Here is a 23,947-nt window from a genome sequence, read left to right as displayed (position 1 = left end):
TAAATTAAAAAAATTATATTATTTGTAAAATATAAAAGTCCTAAATGGACACCTAACAAAAAAAAAACCCACATGATAAACAGGGTACCATGAGAAGACAAAACCCACCCAAAAAAAATTAATTTCAAAATGGGCCCAATCAAGAGATGGTAAAAAATTAAGGTAAAAAAGAATAAATTATTTACTTTTTTTTTATTTTTCTCTAGGAAAAGGAAGTGTAAGAGACGCATTAAGTAATTGTTTTAATAAACGCGTACAGCGAGGTGCATTAAATTTGAGTAATTAAGTTTTTATTTTAATTAATTCATAATAATCCATATTAATTAATTTTGCTCCACTGTAAAACAACCAATATTTCTATATTCACATAATTTTGTTATTACTAGACAGTATATAAAAGAATTATTCTTTATCAATTCCCATTTCCCATATTATATAAAACCATACATTCTTCCATTTCATTCCATTCCATTCCATTTCATTTCATTTCAATCTTCCTTTCCTTAATCAACTTGTTGTTTGAAGATGAAAACAAGTTCTCATTTCCTCCAACCATCAAGTCTCATTTCAATGCTCCTCATCTTTGCCTTTGGCTTAACCATTGGCATCATATTCAGCTCCTACATCAACAATAACTTCTCTCTAAATCTCCATGTCACTCACTTTTCATTCTCATCATCTCCATCTTCATCATCACCATCTTCATCATCACCATCTTCACCTTCATCACCACCATCTTCATTATCACCACCATCTTCATCATCATCAGAAGCAGCAGCAGGAGCAGCAGAAGCAAAAACAGCTTCGATTGATGCTAATCCATGTTCAAATTCAAAAACTAATGATACCCATTTGGGATTAAGGAAATTTCTGGAGCCTCCAAGCCTTAATCATGATATGAATGATGAAGAATTGATATGGAGAGCTTCATTGACTCCAAAACTAAAGGATTCCCCCTTCAAAACTGATCCCAAAGTTGCTTTCTTGTTCTTAGCTAGAGGACCTGTTTGGATGTCACTTCTATGGGAGAAGTTTTTCAAAGGGTATGATGGTTTATACTCTGTTTATGTTCATTCGGATCCATCTTACAATCAAACAGATCCTGAAAGTGATATTTTCCATGGTAGGAGAATCCCCAGTAAGGTCAGTTTTTCATTTACTTTTCACCTTTTCAATTTCTTAAGATTTTTTTTTCTTTTTGACTATTTAGATTACAAAAAGTTATTACACCTTCTTATTTACATAATCTATAAAGTTCATCTTTATTTATGCTGTGAATCTAAAGTAATTAATTTGGCTAAATAATTATTTTCTTGTGTAATTGTTTAAAAATAATATGGGTCTTTTTATTCTTATTTTTTATTTTTTTTAATAAAAGGCTGCTATATGATTTATCTAGGGTAGGTAAAGTCTCTTTATTCAACCCTAACTATATATTACATGAATATCCACACACTTATTGATATTATCCAATTGAATGGTCATCGTGCATACAATGATACAAATATGACCATGGACCCTGCACCGCCACCGGCGGCCCCCTTTTAAATGTTGGGTCTTTAAAACCATTGATGCTTCACATTTTTCAATAAATTTTTATCCGTTTTTGTTCTTGGAATTTAGAAAGTTATTCGATATAATCAAAGTTACAATCAAAGTTACGCCTCGTGACTTTAATTTTCTTAAATATGATTCTTACTAGTTGAACAACCTATTTTAGATATTTTCAATCTAAGATAATAACTTTTGAAATTTTGTGATTCAATCTAATATATTATGTGTTGAGTAAAATTTTTGTTTTTTTAATTAATCCTTTATTTTTTTTGTTTTCATAATTTCAACTACTTTCAGAAAACAAAATTTATTTAAATTATTTTTTTAGTGCTCTAATTTAAATAATGTTCAACTAAGACTAAATTTATTAATAAAAAAAACTTAAAATCATTCTTTTTGATAATGGAATATGAGATTGAGTTACTTTATATCAATTTATAAACCTTAAAAAATTAACAATCATGATTTAAAATCTCATTGTCGGTAGGTTATACTATAGACAAATCAAACCTACCTTAGAAAAAAAAAATAGTTTCCCAACTGAAAGAGAGGTTTTAATTTATTCTTGTTTTTGTCTTTTTTGCTTAAGAGAAATTAAGATGGTGGGGTTGTAAAGGATTTGAGTTAATTTTGTTCTAACATGTCGGCTATGTTCTTATTTGATGGCTTAATACGGCTATTATGCCAAAATTAAGTGTGATTTCCAAATTGTTAAGAAATGATTATTTTTTTTTTAAAACTTTTTTTGGGTTGAATATGTACTCTGGTAGGGATGTATCTGTCCTTTCTGTTAAATAAATTTTATAATTGTTGTTTTAACATAAAGAAATTTGAAATGTCAAAATCAAAATTTATTTTTTTAGAAATTATACATGTGCTAGTGGGTACTGGCTGGCTGGTGTATAAATACAAATTTTAATTTTAGATCTTTGTTTCTATATATATATATATTTGTCCTTGTATATATATTTCATTATAAGGTTGATTATATTTCCTATTGTAATTACTTTAAAATTTATTGTGTAACCTTAAATTACATTTCTTTTTCTAGGTTGTCGGGTGGGGAAATGTAAACATGGTCGAGGCCGAACGTCGGTTGTTAGCCAATGCCCTTTTAGATTTCTCGAACGAACGATTTGTTCTCCTCTCGGAATCATGCATCCCTCTATTCAACTTTTCAACAGTTTATTCCTACCTAATGAACTCGACACAAAACTTTATAGAGGCCTATGACTTGCCCGGACCAGTTGGCCAAGGTCGATATAGCCCCAAAATGGCACCTACCATCACGATTCAATTATGGAGAAAAGGTTCTCAATGGTTCCAAATAGACCGTTCAATGGCGATTGAGGTCATATCCGATCAAGAATTCTTTCCAATGTTCCAAAACCATTGCGATGGTTCATGTTACGCGGACGAGCATTATTTGCCTACTTTGGTGAGTGCGAAGTTTTGGGAAAAGAATTCAAATAGGACATTGACTTGGGTTGATTGGGCTCGAGGTGGACCTCATCCGACGCGATTCATAAGAAATGATGTGACTAATGAACTTTTGATGAAATTGAGGAACCAAACAAGATGCAATTACAATGGAAAGGACAATAATATTTGTTTCTTGTTTGCTAGGAAGTTCATGCCTAATACTTTGGATAGGTTATTGAGGTTTACCCCCAAGATCATGGGCTTCAACAGATAGGAAACCAACTTTGAGGAATTTTTTTGTTTATTTTTTATATGGAGTATTTTTAAACATATATACTCTTCATTTATAATAAGATATTATATTTTTTAATTCATATTACTAATATTATCAAGTTTTTGTTGAGTTTATGCTTATTTATATTACTTGTATATTTGATATGATTAATGGTTCTAAATCCAGATTATATAAATTAGATGATTGTGTGGATATTTTATTAATACTTATTTTATTAATTATTTAAATTCAAAAAAATAAAAATAAAAAAACGTCAACAGCAGGATTCGAACCTGCGCAGGCAAAGCCCAACAGATTTCGAGTCTGTCTCCTTAACCACTCGGACATGTTGACTTCTGTGTTAAAATAAATAATTATAATAAATTTAATCCATTTTCTAAAACTAATAAACCTTAATCTGTTCAAAGTTAATACAACTAAACTTAAAAAAAGAAATTGTTTAGTTTGGTATATGATTATTTTATAAAATAATTACATAAAATTTCAAATCATGGTTCATATTATTATAGTGTTTTGTTTTTTCAGTATAAATATTATTTTTATATATTGTGTGATTTTTATTATACTATAAATAAACAAAACACTGATGAAAAATTACTGATAAATATGTGTAGTAGGAAAATAAAGGCAGATCTTGATAGGAAAAACAAATCATCATAAATATTAATGAAGTATGAAAAATATGTCAAAAATAGTAAATGAAAATTATCAATAAAGTTATTTAAATTCTCACCTAAAGTTTAATATTATTTCAATTTTGAGTTTAAATTTAAATGATTTATTTATATATAACTTCTTTTTTGGATCTTGATAAAGAAGTTATTTTTTCCCCTGAAAATGAGAATAATTTAATAAACAAGAAGTTGCTCTTACAACTTACAAGCTTGTTTGATTTTGTGACTGTTTCTAATTTTCCACTTTCTTTAACATGTTGTAGTTTTTCATTAATTAGTCATACATAGGCAGATTTCAGGTTTTTTATTCCATTATTTTCCATGGTTATCATCTTTGGAGTTTTCTTTGATTATTTTCATTAACCTTCTTGGCAGCTACATTTGTAAGACTCTTGGTTCTATTGTTGACTTTCAATTTGAACATGCTCCCATCTTTGAATTGAATTGAATTGATAGATTTGAAAATAAAATTTGAGTTTGCAATATGTTTTGCATTTAAAACATGTAGCTATATTTCTTGAGTCTCAGATTAGTAGATCAAAGTTCCTCAAATCAAGTTAACAAGATTTGTTGTATTGAAAACTACCATATAAATATAATGAAATTGTACAAAATGCAACAATATTTTGAAAATTCAACTCAATGGAATTAATTGAGTTGATCTTTCTATTTCTTTATATGTACAATATTTTTAATTAATTTAATAACTTTTGCATTGTTATTTACTTTTAATAGTTTTCAACTTAAGTTTATGATTAAATTGAATAAGATGATAATATCTTGTTTGCATGGTGGTACATATATAATTGAAAATTAATGTCAAAAGAAGTTACTTGATTTTATGGTTTGGAGTGAATTGGTAAGTTAATTTTATTATTTTGTTATATATTGTTTAGATTTAGCCTTTTTTTGTTTGTTTATGTATAAATTTTTAACATACAAATACAAAGAATGCTTGAAAAATTAATCTTCTTTAGTTGATGTAGAGTTAAATCTATATGATGTTCAAAATCAAAAGGCATAAATATAAAATAATTAGATATAGTTGCAGGTTATATATAAGGCAAGGAACATTTGAATTTTCTGATAAGAAAAAAATCAGATTGCATTCATCAAATCCTTTATGTGAAGTGTAAATCCATTTTTGTTTTATTTCTAATAGAGTTTGAGAATAGATGAACTTTCTATAGGAATTGTTTTATTTACTGGATTCATCTATATTTTAATGGCTTGGGTAGTTGGGGCAGAGCAAATTCGGGTGAGCAATGAAATGTTTAGAAATCGAAAGAAACACTAATAGGCGAATGCTCGGAAGGAAGGATCTTTGAGAACGTTTACTATCGTTTCCAAATTGGGGAACGACAAATCTCTTATATAAAGAGTTCTATGGAGAGGAGTGGCTATAGCAAGCACACCAAAGGCCATGGTTACTACAAATGTTTGAAACCCATGACTATATCCTCTTATTTGTTATCAAATATTATACAGTTTATAAATAATAATCCATAAAATAAAATGCATAACCAAATCACTTCAAATTATGATTTTTACCATCCAAGAAGAATTTGTTTTTACCATACACTATAAGTGTTCATGTAACTTGGCTAATTGATTAAAAATTCATGAAAAAGACTAAAAACCAAGACAACAATAACCAACAACTTGACACAAACCAAGATCGATCACTGGCTCGCACATCCCGTGTCCTCAGACACAGATGGCGAGTCAGAAACCGAATCAAACTCGATCCCCCTTATCTCATCAATCATCTTCACAACCTGACTCATCTTGGGCCGTTGATCAGGAGAAGCAGCCGTACACGCCATAGCAATCTGCAACATCCCCACCATCTCCTCTTCAATATCCTTATACCTCATCAATTCCAAATCAAAAACCTCAGCCGTCCATTCCTCCCTCACAACAGACTGAACCCATCTAGGTAAATCCACCGCACCTCCTCCTCCATATCCAGCTCCTGCCCCGCTTAAACTGTCCAAGGCCGAAGGGCATTTCCCCGTAAGCAGCTCCAGCAAAAGAACTCCGAAAGAGTAAACGTCTGATCTCTGGGTTATCTTACGCGGGTCTAGTACAGATTCGGGAGCACGATACCCGTTGGATCGCGGTTGGGTGCTCGATTGGATTGAAAACATTGACAGTCCGAAGTCAGAAACACATGCGTTTCCCGCCTTGTCTAGGAGAATGTTTGTGGACTTTATGTTGCCATGGGTTAGTCTTAGAGATCTGCACGAGCTGTGAATGAAAGAGATCCCTCGAGCTGCCCCCGCTGCAATTTTTAGCCGCGTTGTCCAATCCAGTGGGGCACGTCCTGGCCCCCGGTTACCTGTCAATGAAAGCCCACCAAATATATAAAAAAACATCATGCATGGACATAAATTATATATAAATGTGAAGTGATCATGGATGTGAAATGGGACCATGATGTGATATGGTGTCATTTAGTTATCCCTGAACTAGTCCCCATCACTTAAATAAGTGAAAATGTAGTAATAACAACTCATTTAGGTCAAAACTCTGTGTTTACAGATGGAATTAAAGAAAATATAAGATTTGTTGGACCATATAAGTAAACCATATGATATTGGTGTTGTTAATGCAAATATGCTCTCATTGATGTTTTCCATGTGCAGAAGATAGAAAGCTACCGTTCAATGGTGGGACCCTTAATATCTTAATCAAATGAAAGTAAAGAAGAGGAGCTGATCTATAATCTATTGTACCCCCCAACATCACAATATACATGAGATCTTATTGCCTTATTATTAAGGCCCCCCACATCCATCTCCAAAGGACCCACCAACCAAAACCAGAAGGGTAGGACACCCTTTTGCTTCAATTTGCAATCAAACAAGGAAATGACATAATTTTATTGGATCTACTCACTTCTTAAAACATCTGAAACAATGAAAGACTTGATTTTTATTGGTATAATGAGATCATGTAATGTAACTGATCTTAAGAATAAAATCACTCTTTATGGTGTGTATTCATAAATTAGTGGTTTCTTAGATGCACCCAAATTCAGATCCAATAATCTACCCTTGAGAGTTAAAAAGTAATTTAAGACAAATTAGTGAGAGGATAAAAAGTAATTACCATGAAGTAGCCAAAACAAGTTGGCATTCGGCATGTAATCATAAACCAGAAGCTTCTCATCTCTTGCAAAGTAATAAGCCTTTAAGGTAACAAGATTAGGGTGTCTTAGTCTTCCAAGAACCTCCATTTGCTGCTCGAATTCTCTCCTTCCGGCGAAGTTTGCCTCCTTCAACCGTTTCACAGCCACCACATTGCCGTCGTCTAGGACTGCCTTGTATGCAGTCCCGAACCCACCTTTCCCAAGCATTTCAGCCGACGCCCGGAGGAGATCCTCAAGTTCAAACCTTCTTGCTCCTTCGAAGAAAACCATCCTGCCCCTTTCAAACCCAGGTTGAGAACCAGGATACGGGTACGGGCTAGATGAGTATACTATCTTCTCTCCTTCAAGGATTCTCGATGACTTACCACCACCACCGCCGCCACCGTTTTGGGTTTTTCTGGCGGCGTAGTTTCGCCAGAAGTAGCAGTAGAGTATGAGTGAGATTAGAGCTAGAACAACCACGTCGCCGACTATTATGGCCGCGATTGCTAGTGGACTGATTTTACCTGAACCTGAATGCTGGTGATTTCTGGAATTAATTGGGGCATCGTTGTTGTTGTTGTTGATCTCCGGAACAGAGCTCGGCGAAGAAGAAACTGTGTTCCCGGCGATTGCGCCGGTTGATGACCCGGGTCGTGTCGGGTCAGCTGAAATACTCTTGCAGACCGCAAGTGGAGGACCGCAGAGGAGGTTGTTTCCTGTAAAAACCGATTCAGGGAAGACGGCAAGAGATTTGGGTATCTCACCAGCAAGCTTGTTTCCAGAAACATTAAATTCCTGCAGATTTGGGAGATTCATTTCCGAAATCACACCGGTAAACCGATTCCCTTCAAGCCTGAGCGTTAGCAAATGAGTTAACCGGTTAATTTCCGCCGGAATGTCACCTGAGAGATCATTGTTCGACAGATCGAGACGGAATAACCGGAAAAGTGACGTAATGGAAGTCGGAAAATCGCCGGAGAATCCATTATGGGAGAGAAAAAGCAGTTTAAGAGCAGTGAAGTTGGAAAGATTAGGAATAGGACCGGAGAATTGATTTCGTTTAAGACTTAGAACCCGGAGCTCAGTTAGTGCAGTTAATGGCTCTAATGAACCAGTGAGTCCTAAGCCTTCAAGAACTAGTCTTGAGACTCGGTTTTGAAGACAAGAAACTCCATACCATGTGCAGAGATCTGTAGTTGTGTTCCAAGATGTCAGCTTGTTTGATGGGTCTGAACCCGACTTGAAAGCCAAGAGTGGTTTCACGTCTGGATTAGGTAATGCTCGAAGGAGACAAAGATTCAGTGTTAGTAGATACAAAACCAGATGCCATTTCATCGCCATTGTTGGTCATAAACTTCAACCAAGAAGGAGAGAGAGAAGAAACAGAGTAAACAAAAAGAGTGAGAGCATAATGGGGATGCTTATGAATATTTAAAGAATTAATTCTTAGAAATACTTTTGTTAAATATATAAGCTCAACCAAACAAACCCTAATAATTAAATACATACTTAAGCTGATATTAACAAATATTTATTGAATATTCATCTTATAAACAAAAGTCAATCATTAATTTTAATTTTAATTGACTTATATATAAGTCAATTATTGTTTTGAAATATATATTTTTTTATTTTAGTTATAACTTATAACATTCAAGTTGAAATTTATTTTAAATGCTAATTTATTTATTTATTTTTATTTACTATAATTTAAAATAATAGGAAAAAGCAAAGAATAATTTGATTAGCCAAAGAAGGCGGTTACAAAAAGTGACCAAAGATAATGCCAAATGTCTGATTTGTCCCCGAAGGGGTAGACAAATTACCGTACTTACAACGGCGATATTCCACTGCCCGAGGAAGCCCTAATTCTTTTGTCTTACGCTAATTGCGACCTTCAATATAATAATAAGCCTCCGTTTTATTCTACTAATTTTTATATTTAAATTATTCAATTTTTTTTAATTTGACTCTTATATTAAATAATTTATATTTTAATTGTGCTAAATATGAGTTTTCTTGTAATTTTTTAACATAAAGAATATGAATCATGGTTATTTGTGTGAATATGGTATATTTTAAAAGGGTAAAGTGACTATACGTGTTATATTAATGTATTTATTATAATTAGAGTATTAAAATTTACATATATTAACTAATTTTATATTAATAAAAAGTATCTCATTTCTAAACTAAGACTACTAAACCTAGTAGTAAAAAATTGATCACAGTTTAAATTTCATTATAGTTTTGATCAATTTAATAAATTTTGTATTAGAATATATTGTGTTTATAAAATGTTAGCACGACTCTACACAGATAACATCCACTTTAATTTAAAATATTTAAAATAAAATTAAAATTGTATAAAAATTGAGTCAAATTTATTCTAAACTTAATAATAAAACTAAGTAAGTTGATATTAATATTTATATTTTATCATTAAAAAAGTCAAATTATTATAAACTTAATAATTATACTACTTTTTATTTTTATATTAAAATAGATTCTAATATTTGACCTTACGAGAATAGAAAATAATAACAGTAAAATAGACAATTGACCAAAATATCCCCCACAATGTAAAGAAATTTCTCAAACTCTACCGTTGAGAAGTGATGATTAAAAAAAAGATAGGTGGGGGATAACATGAACATCATTTCGAGGGGAGCGCTAAACATAACAGTAGTGGTATTTCGGTAATTTTGCTATCAAAAGCTCTGTAGTATAGTATCTATCAAAGGCTAAGGATTGCAGTCTTTTGGCTTTCTCGATGTTGGCAGTCTTTGACCTTTACTTTTTCATTCATTGGCTTTGGAATTAGGGCACAATAATTACTCCATTGTGATACCTTTACTCACTTACAATAGTGTTTGAAGTTAGTTTTCTTTTATTTAGTTTTTTAGATATGTTACTTTCATATATAGCCAAATATTTATTACATTTTCATGACATTACATTCTCACTTTGGTCAAATCAAAAATCTCAAATATTATCAATCTTTTTTTACTCTAATTTTAGTCCTTCAATACTCAATCGACCTATCATCTTGTGACCTTAAAACACTCCGACTGACCAACTATCTCATTCCACATTTATCTACCAATTCAAATCGTACTTCTCATCTCGTGACCTTAATTTTCATTTCGGTCAAACAACTAATATTCTCGCATATAACCATCAATATCAATTTCTTTCTCAATCAACCTTTATCTCTTTACCTTACTTTCACTTTAACTAATAAAAAATTATCCCATTTCATATTTATCCACCAATCACAATCGATCTCTATTCTCTCGAAAACCTTACTTTCACTTCATCAAACAACTCATTTTCTCATATATTTTATAATATACAACCCGACATTCTATCCTCACTTCGGCTAACCATATATCTCATTCCACATTAATCCATTCCAATTGACCTCTCACATCGTTATCTTACTTTCACTTTGATTAATTAACCATCTCATTCCACATTTATCCATCAATTCACAATCAACCTCTCATTTTGAGACATTGTTTTCACTTCGTCAAGCAACTAATCTCTTAACATATTTTACAATATACAACCCGACTTTCTTTATCCTCAATTTGGCTAATCATCTATCTCATTACACATTTATCCACCCCAATAATCGACCTCTCGTATGTGACCTTACATTTTCACTTCGGTCAAATCAACTATCTCCATTTCCAACATCACCAATCTCTTTTACTCTTCACTTTAATCACCAATCCCCAACTAACCTCTTATCTCGTGACTCATCTCCTCACATATTTTACAATATACAACATGACCTTTTTTATCCTCACTTCGGATAACTAACAATCTCATTCCACATTTATCCACACCCTAATCAACCTCTCATATTGTGTGACCTTACACAATTTCATTTCGGTCAATTCAACCATCTTCAACGTTACCAATCTCATTTATCCTCTCTTTGACCCATCAATTCCTTAATCGACCTCTCATAGCGTGATCTTACTTACATCAATTAACCAAAACCATCTCATTCTGCATTTTTATCCCACTAATCTTAACCGACCTCTCATATAAAGACTTTATTTTCACTTCGGTCCATCTCCTCACATATTTTATAATAAATAAACCGACTTACTTATCCTCACTTCGACTGATCAACCCATCTCATTTTATATTTATCCACCTTAATCGGACATCTCATACTGTGACATTAAGCTTTCACTTTGGTACATTATCAATCTCTTTTACCCTCACTTTGGCTAATCAATCCCCAATCGACCTTTCATCATGTGTCATACTCACTTCGACTAACCAATCATCTCAATCGACCTCTCATATAGAAACTTTACTTCATTTCGGTCAAACAATTCATCTCATCATATATTTTACAATAAGCAATCCGACTTACTTATCCTCACTTCGACTGACCAACCTAACTTTACTTTCATTTCGGTCAAACAATCCATCTCCTCACATATTTTACAATAAACAACCCGACTTACTTATCCTCACTTCGACTGACCAACCCATCTCATTTCATATTTATCCACCCTTATCGGACATCTTATATAGTGACCTTAAACTTTTACTTTGGTACATTACCAATCTCTTTACCCTTTGGTCCACCAATCCCCAATCGACCTCTCATCGTGTGTTATACTCACTTCGATTAACTAACCATCTCATTCCATATTTTTATCCACCTCAATTGACCTATAATCTTGTGACCTTACATTTTCACTTCGGTCAAATCAATAAACAACAAACAATCTCCTTCCATATTGTGAATGTCATTTACCCAACCACCAATGTCATCGCATATTTTAATCATCCATCCAATCGACCTCTAATTTTGAGGATGTCATTTACCCATCCACCAATTTCATCGCATATTTTAATCATCCATCCAATCGACCTCTAATTTTGTGAATGTCATTTACTCATCCACCAATTTCATCGCACATTTTAACCAATATCATTCGCATCCAACCACCTCCTCACTTCGATAAACCAACGTTTTTATTTCACATATTAACCATCAATGTTTTTTTAATACTTTAAAACTTGTGCCTAATGGGATTTGAACCACACTCTCTATTACGTAACATTAACACTTTAACCACCGAACCATTTAAGATTGTTGATTTATTTTTATAATTTTGTGTATGCATATATAATTTATATGACTAACAATTAAAAATATTTATATATATATATATAATATTTGTATTTTTAAAATATTTAATAAATACTTATTATTTTAATATATTTAAATTAAATTTTATTTTTAAAATTTACAATTTTTTCACTCATTTCATTAAAAAACTTAAAAAGTGAAAATGTCAAAAATCAAAACTAGACAAACCCTAGATTTGATTATAAGATGACAAATAAACGACCCTAGAATTTCTAAATGACAACAATCAAACAACAGTACAAACAAAGATTACAATTAACGTTCCCAATATTTCATGTTATTTCCATATTCGCCTTGTAGGTCATGTTGCTTTCTTCCACGTCCCCTTCCTCGCTCATACATCACGAAAGGTGATTGAATTGTAGCAAATGATGATGTTTATTTTCTTTCATTGTAAAACCTACCTCTATATGAACCTTTATTGATCTGATAAAAGTATTTTTTTTCCAGAATTTTAGGATTTTTATCAATGTTTTTTCCTGCTTCAGTTTTGCGGGTTTGAGGATCAACAACCTTAATTTCATCCTCAATATTCTCCTCTGTTATTTATTTGTTTTATTCTTTTGAGTGTTCCTCTTCCTTGTTTTCAAATTGAACTTCTTTAGTATCCTATATTTTTTTTCAATTTCATTGCTTTCTTCCTTCTCTAATTCTTTCTTGCTTTCTTCCTCTACATTTTCTTCATTTTTGTCTTTTTATTACTATCATTGACTTCCACAATATTCTCTTATATTCTTGATTCTTCCATTTTATTTTCTTGATTTTCCGCTTTCTATGCTTTCATGATTTTCTATTATTCCTCAATTTTTTTTTTGCACATTTAGTACTAACATGTCGGAAAGTATTGCAGAAAACACACATGTTTAGCCCCCATTCAAATAAGATTTTCATGACTGTGGGTTTTCCCTTTCTATGAACAATTATCATGTTATTTGGTAGTGTACTTTGAGGATGCACTTCAATGTTTATTCTAGAAAAAAAAGTAAGGTGTTCTCTTTTCTCTGTAATTGGTTTCCCCAATATACTAGCAAAATGACTTAGAGCTTCTACATTATACATGTGTGATGGAATGTTTCTAGGCTTGAACCATATTTGAGCTATTTCCTTTGGTTTGGTTAGAAGGCTCAATTCTTTGAATCATCTCTCCATTTTTATACAGTTGGATCCAATATTAGTATGCTCAATTCTCAAAATATCATCCAAGTTTGTTCCCTTCTTGAATTGCCGAAAATAGAGATCATGAATGTTTACAAAAACCGTCTCTAGTCTCTTTTATTCCCATTGTTTCATTATTGATTCCTTGGTGACTGTGAAAGATACACGGTTCTTTCTTATGTAGTTCCTAACAATTAAATTTTCCCATTCTTTGACGCATTTCTCCTCCACTTTAGTGGACAATTTAAATTCAAAATGAGAGTTGAAAATCTCGACTTTTATTTTAAACTCACCCAAGTAAGTGCATGTATTCACAACGTCACGTGAATGAGTTGTCGTGTGAATACTTAAGTGCATGTATTCACAACGCATCGGATGCCCAACGTCTATTGATCAAGTGAGTGATCAAAATTGGTGGTTTTTCCAAATGAGTTATCGCGTGAATACCTAAGCGAAAATATTCATAACAAAGTGGATGACCAACGCCTATTGATCAAGTGAGTGATCAAAATTGGCGGCTTCTTCAAATGAGCTATTGCGTGAATACCTAAGTGAATGTATTTACAATAAAGTGGATAACCAATGTCTATTGATCAAGTGAGTGATCAAAATTGACGGCTTCTCCAAAATTAGTTGTCACGTGAATACCTTTTTCTATTTTAGTTTTTAGTGTAAACATTTTTATGGTCAATTGTTTGTTTCGAGTCAAGCATTTAACATTCCCAACAGAGTCACTAGTTTCTGTAACAAAAAATTTAGGGCTTTTTGGAACCAGGAAAGAAGATGTTTTAGAGATTTTATTTTTTGGTTTGGTGCTTAATTACATGTGAGAAAAGGCCATGGCGTTGTGTCCCACATGCCCGTCTAAAGACGATCTCTATCGAGGACACCGAAAATGAACTTTTGCCTACTTCCTTAAAATAAGATACTAATTGAAACCGAGAAGACCCAAAACAAACTTCTATTATCTACCTTTTCAAAATCAATATATTTATCAAAATCGAGGACATACAAGACGAACATTCATCGACTACTTCCTCAAAATAAGATATTGATAGAAGCCGAGGAGATCGAAGACAAACTTCCATCGTCTACTTTTTCAAAATCAAGTATCTATCGAAAACCAAGGACACCCCAAATTCAATAATTATCTTCAATTGTTTTCACAACACTTCATAGTTTCTTCGAAAGAAATTGCGAATGTCCTTTCATTTGAATTGATCAAACCTCTCATCTAGCTCCCTTTTCATGACTAGAAATTATATTCAAGGTCTCATTCATCTTCTATTATTAAATGACAATTCAATGATCTCATTCGTCATCGAATTGTCCTAGCCTCTCATCTAGCCAATTTTTCATTACTAGAAATCTTATTCAATGTCTCAATCCTCTTCTCAATAAGATGACAAATCAATGATCTCATTAATCTTAACTATGATCCATAATGCATGGATAATTAAATAAAAATAAAATAAGTACCAAAATCATCACCTTTAATTTGAATTGACCGAGCCTCCTATCTAGCCCATTTTTCATGACTAGAAATATTACTCAAGGTCTTATTCATCATCTTACATTGAAAGATAATACATTGATTTCTTCTTGGTTCATTTGAGAATTGCTTCATGTTGTCTCCACCTAAACTTTTAGGTGTCTTCCATTAGTCTTCATTTTCTTGGTCTTTTATTTATATTATTTGTTAACTAGCAATATGTCAATCCTTTATCACCCGCCAACTCAATGCAATCTTGTAATTTGGCCCGAAGGATTTCCTTGTCGACATATCAACAATGATGTCATTAGTAAATACATTTTTTTATAAGATTTGTTGTGTACCATTCTTTCCTTCATCCATGTCCAATGATACCTCTTCACCAAGGTCATCCTCCTCCCCGACATTAGAATAAATATCAACAATCCCATTACAATTTCCATTGGCAGTGTTCCTTTTTGATAACATATCTCCACCTCGAGTTGTGATTCCTATTAAGTCACTATTTGTGTCTTCATTGTGTGTGCTCCAACTTTGTCAACCTTCACATTTTAACTTAGCATAACATTATCTTCACCTTCTTCCATCCAAACTCTATAACCTTTGACATTTTTTGAAATTCCAATAAAGAAAATTTTATTTTCCTTTGAATCCATCTTCCCTTGCATTACCATGAGTTAAAGTTATTGTATCAATAACTCTTTTCCTAACCAATTCTTACAAGCCTTTGAGGCCAAGCCTCATATGGTAGAACTTTGATGTATATTGAACTATCTCTGAGATAATAATTAAACAAACTTGTGAGTTACCTTATAGAGAATACACATTGTTTTATTTAATCATTCCATAACAACTAAAGTACCTTGCTCACTAGCAATGGTCCATCTCTTGCATTCCAAGCTTAACCTTTTTTAGTATGCTTCTTTAGTTTTAGGCAGTCTCTTATGAAGTGTCCTTTCTCTTAATACTGAAATCAATTCACATTTTCTTTAGTCTTCAAACATAGACGTAAAACTCCATTCTTTCTCATGATGTTGTTTATCTCTTGCAAATATGTATTCTTCATTGTCTTCTTGTCTACAATCTGCCCTCTTGGTTTGTTACTTGGACATTAAGTAACTCGTACTTCTTCCACCTCAAACTTGGCAGTCATTCATACCAATAAGAATTATAACTTGGACATATTTTGGAAACCTTCCTAGAACTTGTCAAAACCCTCGAATGATCATCCAATCTCTTCATCTTCCTCTCCTCTTGAACAATCTTACTTTGATACCACTTGTTGGGATACCAAGAGATTAAGTATCCCTTAATGCAAGAACAACAACACCACCGAACAATTACGGAAACGAAAAAAGCAACTAAAGAACATAGACACAATATTTATAGTAGTTTGACCAAAACATGCCTACATCCACTTTCGAAGAACAAGAGACTCAACTTTATTATAAAGAATGTTACAAAAGTATTATAATGATTCTCTCACATTACAGCTCACACATAACTCACAAGGAAACGATGCTCTCAAGGTAAAGACTTGTTTTCTAAATTGTATTTTCATAACAAAAGATCTACTTTTTTTTTGTGATAATCTTATTTCCAAATATCAAGATTATACATAAAAAGATATAGTTTCTTTTTGTTGAATATATATTTTTCTTGTACCAAGATTATGTACCATGAATATATCATATTTGTAATATTGTAAATTCATTCTCAACACATTATTGTATGAGTGTATAACAACTTTTGATTAAGACAAAATTAGATCATTCATCGTTAAATATTTTTGCTTAATTTGATTAAAACTTTGAATTTTCTGGATTGAAAGAAATTTTTTTAGACATGTTCTAAAATCATTTTATAACTAATTGGTGAGGTTTAGTTCAGATTGTGTTAAGGTTTGTGCGATTTTATAAAATTTAATAGAAAATGGTGAAGTCTTAGTTATTTATTGACAGTGATGTTTCGTTTGCTTTTATAATAATCCATTGAGTTTATATTGATGATTTGAAGATGATTAGAAGTTGATTTGGTCTATTGTAATTGTTTTTATGAGAATTCACATTTTTCCGGTTGATCATTTGTTCCTCTCTAGAGAAATCCAAACTACATGTTCTGATGTTGATTAGGCTTCGAGAATAGGCTAGGTTGTTTCAAAATCACACGAGGAATTAAAAAAAATGTGGCCACAAGGGTGGTTAAACACATAGCCCGCAAACATATTTAACCATTTAATTAGGCGCAAAACTTGCCGCCTAACGGACTTGAACCTAGGACCTCTCAAGGAGGATGGGGATATCCACCTCTTCTTGCCGCCCAGCTAAAAGAAGGGATAAAAATTGTGTCCACATGGGGGTTAAACACATGAAGAATTAACTTAATGCCTTAGATTTTGATTTTGCTCGGTCTAGTGAGAATTGTTTTCTAACGGTAAGTATATTTGGTTGAAGGTGAAGAATTCGTAAGTGGCTAGGTTGACTACCAACGACTCTTACCTAGCTAGGTTGATGACTGAGCGAAGGAGTCCTTAGCATGTCAAGCAACCGAGAGTAGATGATCAAGCTATCCTCTTCGCTCGATTTGTAGAAATCCAAAGAAAAAAAATATTCATGCATGTGTGTAGAATCGAACATGGAACTTTACCTTTTTCCTTCAATTGATTCCAATAGTTGAGCATACCGGTTTAACCTGAATCGTGGTTCACCTATGATTAATGGTTTATTTAATCAAAACACTATAATCTCGTTGTTATGATATATATTTTTTTTCAATTGTTGTTTTATCACAACATCTATTCCAATAAGATTTTAATTCGTTGCTGGTTTATTTAGTCAATACACTGTCATCTTGTCGTTTAATGGATCTCAACACTCACAAGATGATCAAATTAAAGAACAGAACATTAATATTTTACAAAATCTTCTCTTCAACTTCAAATTGTCCAAACTTTTTCCATCTTGTGTTTGAGGAAAGATGTTATGATACACTAGTAGAAAAAGGGTCATCAGAGACGGCTAAATCTGTTACTGAAAGTGGAAAATGTCGTTACTTATGAATTTTAGTAATGGCCCTACTGTAGACACTCATTTTTCACACCTAATTTTATAGTTTATGCTTTTCGTAAATCTGAGTCTATAAAATTTTCTCGAATTCATTTACGGACTCATTGCATGATTTATATTAAAGACGATTATTTTTAGAACAATTGAGTTTTTGAAAATAATTGATTTTGGATTCCTAAATAAAGTTAAGGTAGTAATTTGTCTATGTTACAACACTTAGAGAAGTTATTATACTTAAAATATTCAAGGTTTTATTTAATTAATTACCTTGGGTATTTATAAAAAATAAAAATTAAAAAAATTATTTACAAAATATATATTAGCGTTTTTTATGTATATTTTGTTTTCTTTTAATTAGATTAGTTTGTTAGATTAGTTAGATTAGATTTTGCAATTTGATTAAGTTAGTTAGTATTTTATTATAATTATAATTGTTCCTTAGAAATAGGAATAATTAATAATAATACAATTGTTTTTTTTTTTGTTTTAATTTTATTTCTTTTGTAGGATAAAGGGAAATGAGTCAATCCAAGATCCACATGCAAGATCCAGATCAGATTTGTGAATAGAGATAGGAAGATCCAAATCAAAGACAAATCAACCCAAAGTAAGGCCAAGGAAAGGATCCAATTGACGGATCCGACCGGTCACCCGACTAATAGACCGACCCATGCCCAAGATTCGACCCATGAAATCAAATGTTAAAAGAGTTAGGTGAAGGCAACGGTCATCTTCTTGATGGTGACAACCACAAATCTTGAAATGACGATTCTATCATGTGCGGTCAAAAGAAAATAAAAGAAGTTGCTAAAAAAGAGGAGGAAGTGGCAAGAGAGAAAGTTTCAACGTAAAAGAAAAGATTGAAGACTTGGTTATTTTTTTTAATTATAAAATTAAAATGATCAACTAATACATCATTATTAAATAAAGATTAAATCCCATTGGATTGAAAACTTGATTTAGTGACATGTCAAGTGGAGATTGCTCCATTATTTTAAACATTTGTAAAATTGAAGTCAAGTTTGTTAAATGTGCCTTTGGGCCCTAGAGTTTCATAGCTTTACCTATAAATACCCCTCTTAACACCCTAGCAAAAAAGACTTCGACTTTGGACCTTCACCTTTCTCTCTAGGCTGCTTGAAAATTCTAAGCAAACACCACTCTTGTTAAGTTGGTCACAAGATTTGCTTAGGAAATCTTAGATTAAATACCACCCTTAACATCAAAAGTGTAAGCTCTTTTGTCTTTTTTTTCTTGAATTTGAATTTCAATCTTTTTTTGATTTTTTTTTAATTCCATATATTGTTTCTTTAAGCTTTCTATTTTGATAGATGTTTAGGATTTTTACTTTTCTTGTTGTAAATATGTAATCTAAATAAAAAAACTTAATGTATATAAAGGTCATTTACCTAAAATTTCTTTAAAACCAAAACCAAAGCAAAGAAGCAATCTGCTTTTATTTTATTTTATTTTTTATTTTTATTTTATTTTATTTATTTTATAATCTTATCATTAAGATTTAGTATGGTAGGATCCAAAATGTCTAAAATGTAAAGTATAATAATATTTTTTTAAGAGCCAAAATTGTTAAAGTAGAGACTGTTTTTTAACAGGCATGTGAGACATAGCGCCAAAAGCCTTTTTTCACGTGTAACCAAGCACCGAACCTTTAAAGAATTTCTTTTTCAAAGGCGTTATTGTTTTACATGCGAAATAATTTATTTTCCTAGTTTTATAAAAATTTAGGGGGCGACTCTTTGGTCACAAACTGGTTTTTAAACAATTCACCAATTTGATTTTATTTCAATTTTGTTTAAGAGATTTTTATATGTTATATTTATTTCTTAAAAGTCAAGAAAATCATTTTTGGGGCAAACTGTAAATATAAACAAAATTGAAATAAAATCAAATTGGTGAATTGTTTAAAAACCAGTTTGTGACCAAAGAGTCGCCACCTAAATTTTTATAAAACTAGGAAAATAAATTATTTGGCATGTAAAACAATAACGCCTTTGAAAAAGAATTTTTTTAAAGGTTCAGTGCTTGGTTACACGTGAAAAAGGGCTTTTGGCGCTATGTCTCACATGCCTGTTAAAAAACAGTCTCTACTTTAACAATTTTGGCCCTTAAAAAAAATATTATTATACTTTACATTTTAGACATTTTGGATCCTACCATACTAAATCTTAATGCTAAGGATTATAAAATAAATAAAATAAAAATATAAAATAAAATAAAGCTTCTTTGCTTTGGTTTTGGTTTTAAAGAAATTTTAGGTCAATGACCTTTATATACATTAAGTTTTTTTATTTAGATTACATATTTACAACAAGAAAAGTAAAAATCCTAAACACCTATCAAAATAAAAAAGCTTAAAGAAACAATATATGGAATTAAAAAAAAAAAGCAAAAAAAGATTGAAATTCAAATTCAAGAAAAAAAAAAAAGACAAAAGAGCTTACAATAGGGCTGCTCTTTTGATGTTAAGGGTGGTATTTAATCTAAGATTTCCTAAGCAAATCTTGTGACCAACTTAACGAGAGTGGTGTTTGCTTAGAATTTTCAAGCAGCCTAGAGAGAAAGGTGAAGGTCCAAAGTCGAAGTCTTTTTTGCTAGGGTGTTAAGAGGGGTATTTATAGGCAAAGCTATGAAACCCTAGGGCCCAAAGGCCCATTTAACAAACTTGACCGTTGGAAACAAAACTATTTTAAACATTTACAAATGTTTAAAATAATGGAGCAATCTCCACTTGACATGTCACGAAATCAAGTTTTCAATCCAATGGGATTTAATCTTTATTTAATAATGATGTATTACTTGGTCATTTTAATTTTATAATTAAAAAACTTTCTCTCTTGCCACTTCCTCCTCTTTTTTAGCAACTTCTTTTATTTTCTTTTGACCGCACATGATAGAATCGTCATTTCAAGATTTGTGGTTGTCACCATCAAGAAGATGATCGTTGCCTTCACCTAACTCTTTTAACATTTGATTTCATGGGTCGAATCTTGGGCATGGGTCGGTCTATTAGTCGGGTGACCGGTCGGATCCGTCAATTGGATCCTTTCCTTGGCCTTACTTTGGGTTGATTTGTCTTTGATTTGGATCTTCCTATCTCTATTCACAAATCTGATCTGGATCTTTGCATGTGGATCTTAGATTGACCCATTTCCCTTTATCCTACAAAAGAAATAAAATTAAAAAAAAAAAAGCAATTGTATTATTATTAATTATTCCTATTTCTAAGGAACAATTATAATTATAATAAAATACTAACTAACTTAATCAAATTGCAAAATCTAATCTAACAAACTAATCTAATTAAAAGAAAACAAAATATACCTAACGAAATTTTATAAAAAACGCTAATATATATTTTGTAAATAATTTTTTTAATTTTTATTTTTTATAAATATCCAAGGTAATTAATTAAATAAAACCTTCAATATTTTAAGTATAATAACTTCTCTAAGTGTTGTAACATAGACAAATTACTACCTTAACTTTATTTAGGAATCCAAAATCAATTATTTTTAAAAACTCAATTGTTCTAAAAATAATCGTCTTTAATATAAATCATGCAATGAGTCCGTAAATGAATTTGAGAAAATTTTATAGACTCAAATTTACGAAAAACATAAACTATAAAATTAGGTGTGAAAAATGAGTGTCTACACCTACTAGTCGTTACCATTCGTCACTATAAATATTGTCACTAATATAAAAGAGTATCAAAACGATATTAGAGAGACGTTACATATATTAATGTCAGTAACAACTCTATAGCCGTTACAAATATCAATATCAATATCAATAACGACTCTCTAAAGGTAATATCGTTACTAATATTAATATCAGTAACGACTCTCCAAAGGTAATCTCGTTACTGATATATACTAGTAACGACTCTCTAAACATAATGACGTTACTGATACATATATCAGTAACGACTCTCTAAAGGTAATGTCGTTACTGATAATAATCAGTAACTCTTTAAAGGTAATGTCGTTATTAATATGTATACCAATAACGACTCTCTATAGGTAATATATATATCATTAATGACTATAAATTTGGACAACTGTTACTAATAATAAATATTTTTCGATTTTTTTTGTTTCATAATATTATTTATCCCTATAAATAATGATGAATAATTGTTTTGCAAAAATAAATACACTAATCTCAACAATATTCATAAATATTATACAAAATATATTAATCTCAAGTTAGGGGGGGGTGGGATAACATGGATAATATCGTGGTCATTTGTTTGTGCTATGCTACTCCATCAACTCGTCGCGTATCCTCTCCCTCATCTCCTGCATCTCAGTCCGCATCTGCTCACGCTCTTCTCATGAATGATGTCTCTCAGCTTCACGCTTCTCCCGCATCCTCTACATCTCCTCTTGTAAAGCCCGATTCTCATCGCGTAACTACTGCGTGTCAATGTGTTGACTGCTCGATGAACTCCTCTGAGCATCTTCTCTAAATGATGTAGGTCATACGCCTGATCCCACACCCACGACTCTACCATGTCACTAAGACCCGAATGCGTACTCCGTCAACTACAACTCATTCTGACTCGAATCTTTTTCTATTGTAGTGCACAACGTAGACTACAAATACAAATTAAATTTTTATTAGTACATATGTAAATAGGTTTCAAGTTAAACCTATAAACCCGACTTACTACTTTATCAAAAGCAATAGCGAGGACCTCCAGAGTTAGATCATGTAAAGTTGGTTTCTTTGTATGCGTGTGGAGAAATATGTCAGCGAAATTAGGGTCTGTCTGAAAGTCCTCTCCTGTATAAATTTAATAATATACATTATAATAATAACAAAAATACATTAGAAACTTCATATTAAATGATAAAATGCACCATCTGCCTCTCGACTTGTGAAAATGAGATGATGCCAGCATGATTCTTGTACACAAGATGCGACCTATTACTCGAATTAGCCGTACTCATTTTTTGCAATTAAGAAAAGTTGGTTAGTTTAATAGATTATTAAAGTAAGGTTTTATTAAAAAAAAATTAATTTACTCTAAACCCTAAACCCTGAACCCACCAAAGTTAGTGTTTTTATACCATCAATGGTCATATCATCATCACTCTCTAATATCCCGTCCAAATCGATGTCACTGATAGAGTCGAGTAATGCTAGAGGGTCCTTAGACAACATCATCAACGAGATGTTCATTTTCACCAGGATGTTCATTGTCATTGTTCACATTTTGGTACAAATCAACAATAATATATTCCATTACGTGATCATCACAAACGTCAATAGATTCGTCGATGGTATTGTTGAGTTATGGAGCCTACACTTATAATAAACTCTACATTGTTAATTAGAGTTTATTGGGTTTTCTTTTTTTGGTTTTGGGCTTGGGCCTAACCAAAGTTATTTAGGTTTATTACCTGAATGTTTACCCTATAAATATGTGATTATTAAGGGTTTACATTGGTTAGATAGAATTCTAGAGAGATAAAGTGTGAGGCAAAAACTCTGTATTTCTTCTTCTTCTTCATAGTAAATCTGGTGGTGGCTGAAGTGGATGTAGCTCAATTTGAGTGAACCACTATAAATCTGTGTGTTCTTGTGTTCTTCTTTCTTGTATTTTTACAGATTGTTTTCAAGCTGATAGGATTTAGGAGATACAAATCCTAACAACTGGTATCAGAGCAGCTAGGCTAGATCTGAGCATTGGAAATAATGGCAAGTGAGAATAGTATAGGACATGGGATTGGAAGATTTGATGGGACAGATTATGCCTTCTGGAGAATGCAGATTGAAGATTATCTCTATGGAAAGAAGCTTAATGTTCCTTTAAGTGAGAAACCAGAGAAGATGGATGAAGCTGAATGGAAACTCCTTGATAGACAGGTTTTGGGAGTTGTCCGATTGACGCTAGCCAAGACAGTTGCTCACAATGTAGCAAAGGAGAAGACCACCATGGG

At 31.9% G+C, this 23,947-nt stretch overlaps 2 protein-coding genes and 1 non-coding gene across 3 annotated transcripts; 1 reads left to right on the top strand and 2 right to left on the bottom strand.

Annotated features, from left to right (window-relative positions):
- Positions 1 to 393: 393 nt before the first annotated feature.
- Positions 394 to 3,350, top strand: LOC124946127 (glycosyltransferase BC10). Its single transcript, XM_047486693.1, has 2 exons — positions 394 to 1,143; positions 2,606 to 3,350. The coding sequence occupies exons 1-2, from the start codon at positions 526 to 528 to the stop codon at positions 3,248 to 3,250; spliced, it is 1,263 nt and encodes a 420-aa protein (XP_047342649.1). The 5' UTR covers positions 394 to 525; the 3' UTR covers positions 3,251 to 3,350.
- Positions 3,351 to 3,522: 172 nt separating this feature from the next.
- On the bottom strand, positions 3,523 to 3,604 carry TRNAS-CGA. Its single transcript has one exon. It is a non-coding gene; the product is annotated as a tRNA-Ser (tRNA).
- Positions 3,605 to 5,451: 1,847 nt separating this feature from the next.
- On the bottom strand, positions 5,452 to 8,473 carry LOC124945719 (probable leucine-rich repeat receptor-like protein kinase At1g68400). The gene is made up of 2 exons (XM_047486202.1): positions 7,060 to 8,473; positions 5,452 to 6,286 (listed from the first exon to the last, which is right to left on the bottom strand). Exons 1-2 carry the CDS (start codon positions 8,420 to 8,422, stop codon positions 5,628 to 5,630), a joined length of 2,022 nt encoding a protein of 673 aa, XP_047342158.1. The 5' UTR covers positions 8,423 to 8,473; the 3' UTR covers positions 5,452 to 5,627.
- Between the last annotated feature and the right edge of the window lie 15,474 nt (positions 8,474 to 23,947).

This window comes from Impatiens glandulifera, chromosome 7 (assembly GCF_907164915.1).
Source record: "Impatiens glandulifera chromosome 7, dImpGla2.1, whole genome shotgun sequence".
Taxonomy (NCBI): domain Eukaryota; kingdom Viridiplantae; phylum Streptophyta; class Magnoliopsida; order Ericales; family Balsaminaceae; genus Impatiens; species Impatiens glandulifera.
This window is presented reverse-complemented; position numbering and strand designations above follow the sequence as displayed.

Coding starts and splice junctions, on each gene's coding strand:
- LOC124945719 (XM_047486202.1), bottom strand. CDS start 8,422: ATGGCGATGAAATGGCATCTGGTTTTGTATCTACTAACACTGAATCTT. Junction 6,287..7,059: donor CTTGTTTTGGCTACTTCATG/GTAATTACTTTT, acceptor TTTCATTGACAG/GTAACCGGGGGCCAGGACGT.
- LOC124946127 (XM_047486693.1), top strand. CDS start 526: ATGAAAACAAGTTCTCATTTCCTCCAACCATCAAGTCTCATTTCAATG. Junction 1,144..2,605: donor GTAGGAGAATCCCCAGTAAG/GTCAGTTTTTCA, acceptor TTCTTTTTCTAG/GTTGTCGGGTGGGGAAATGT.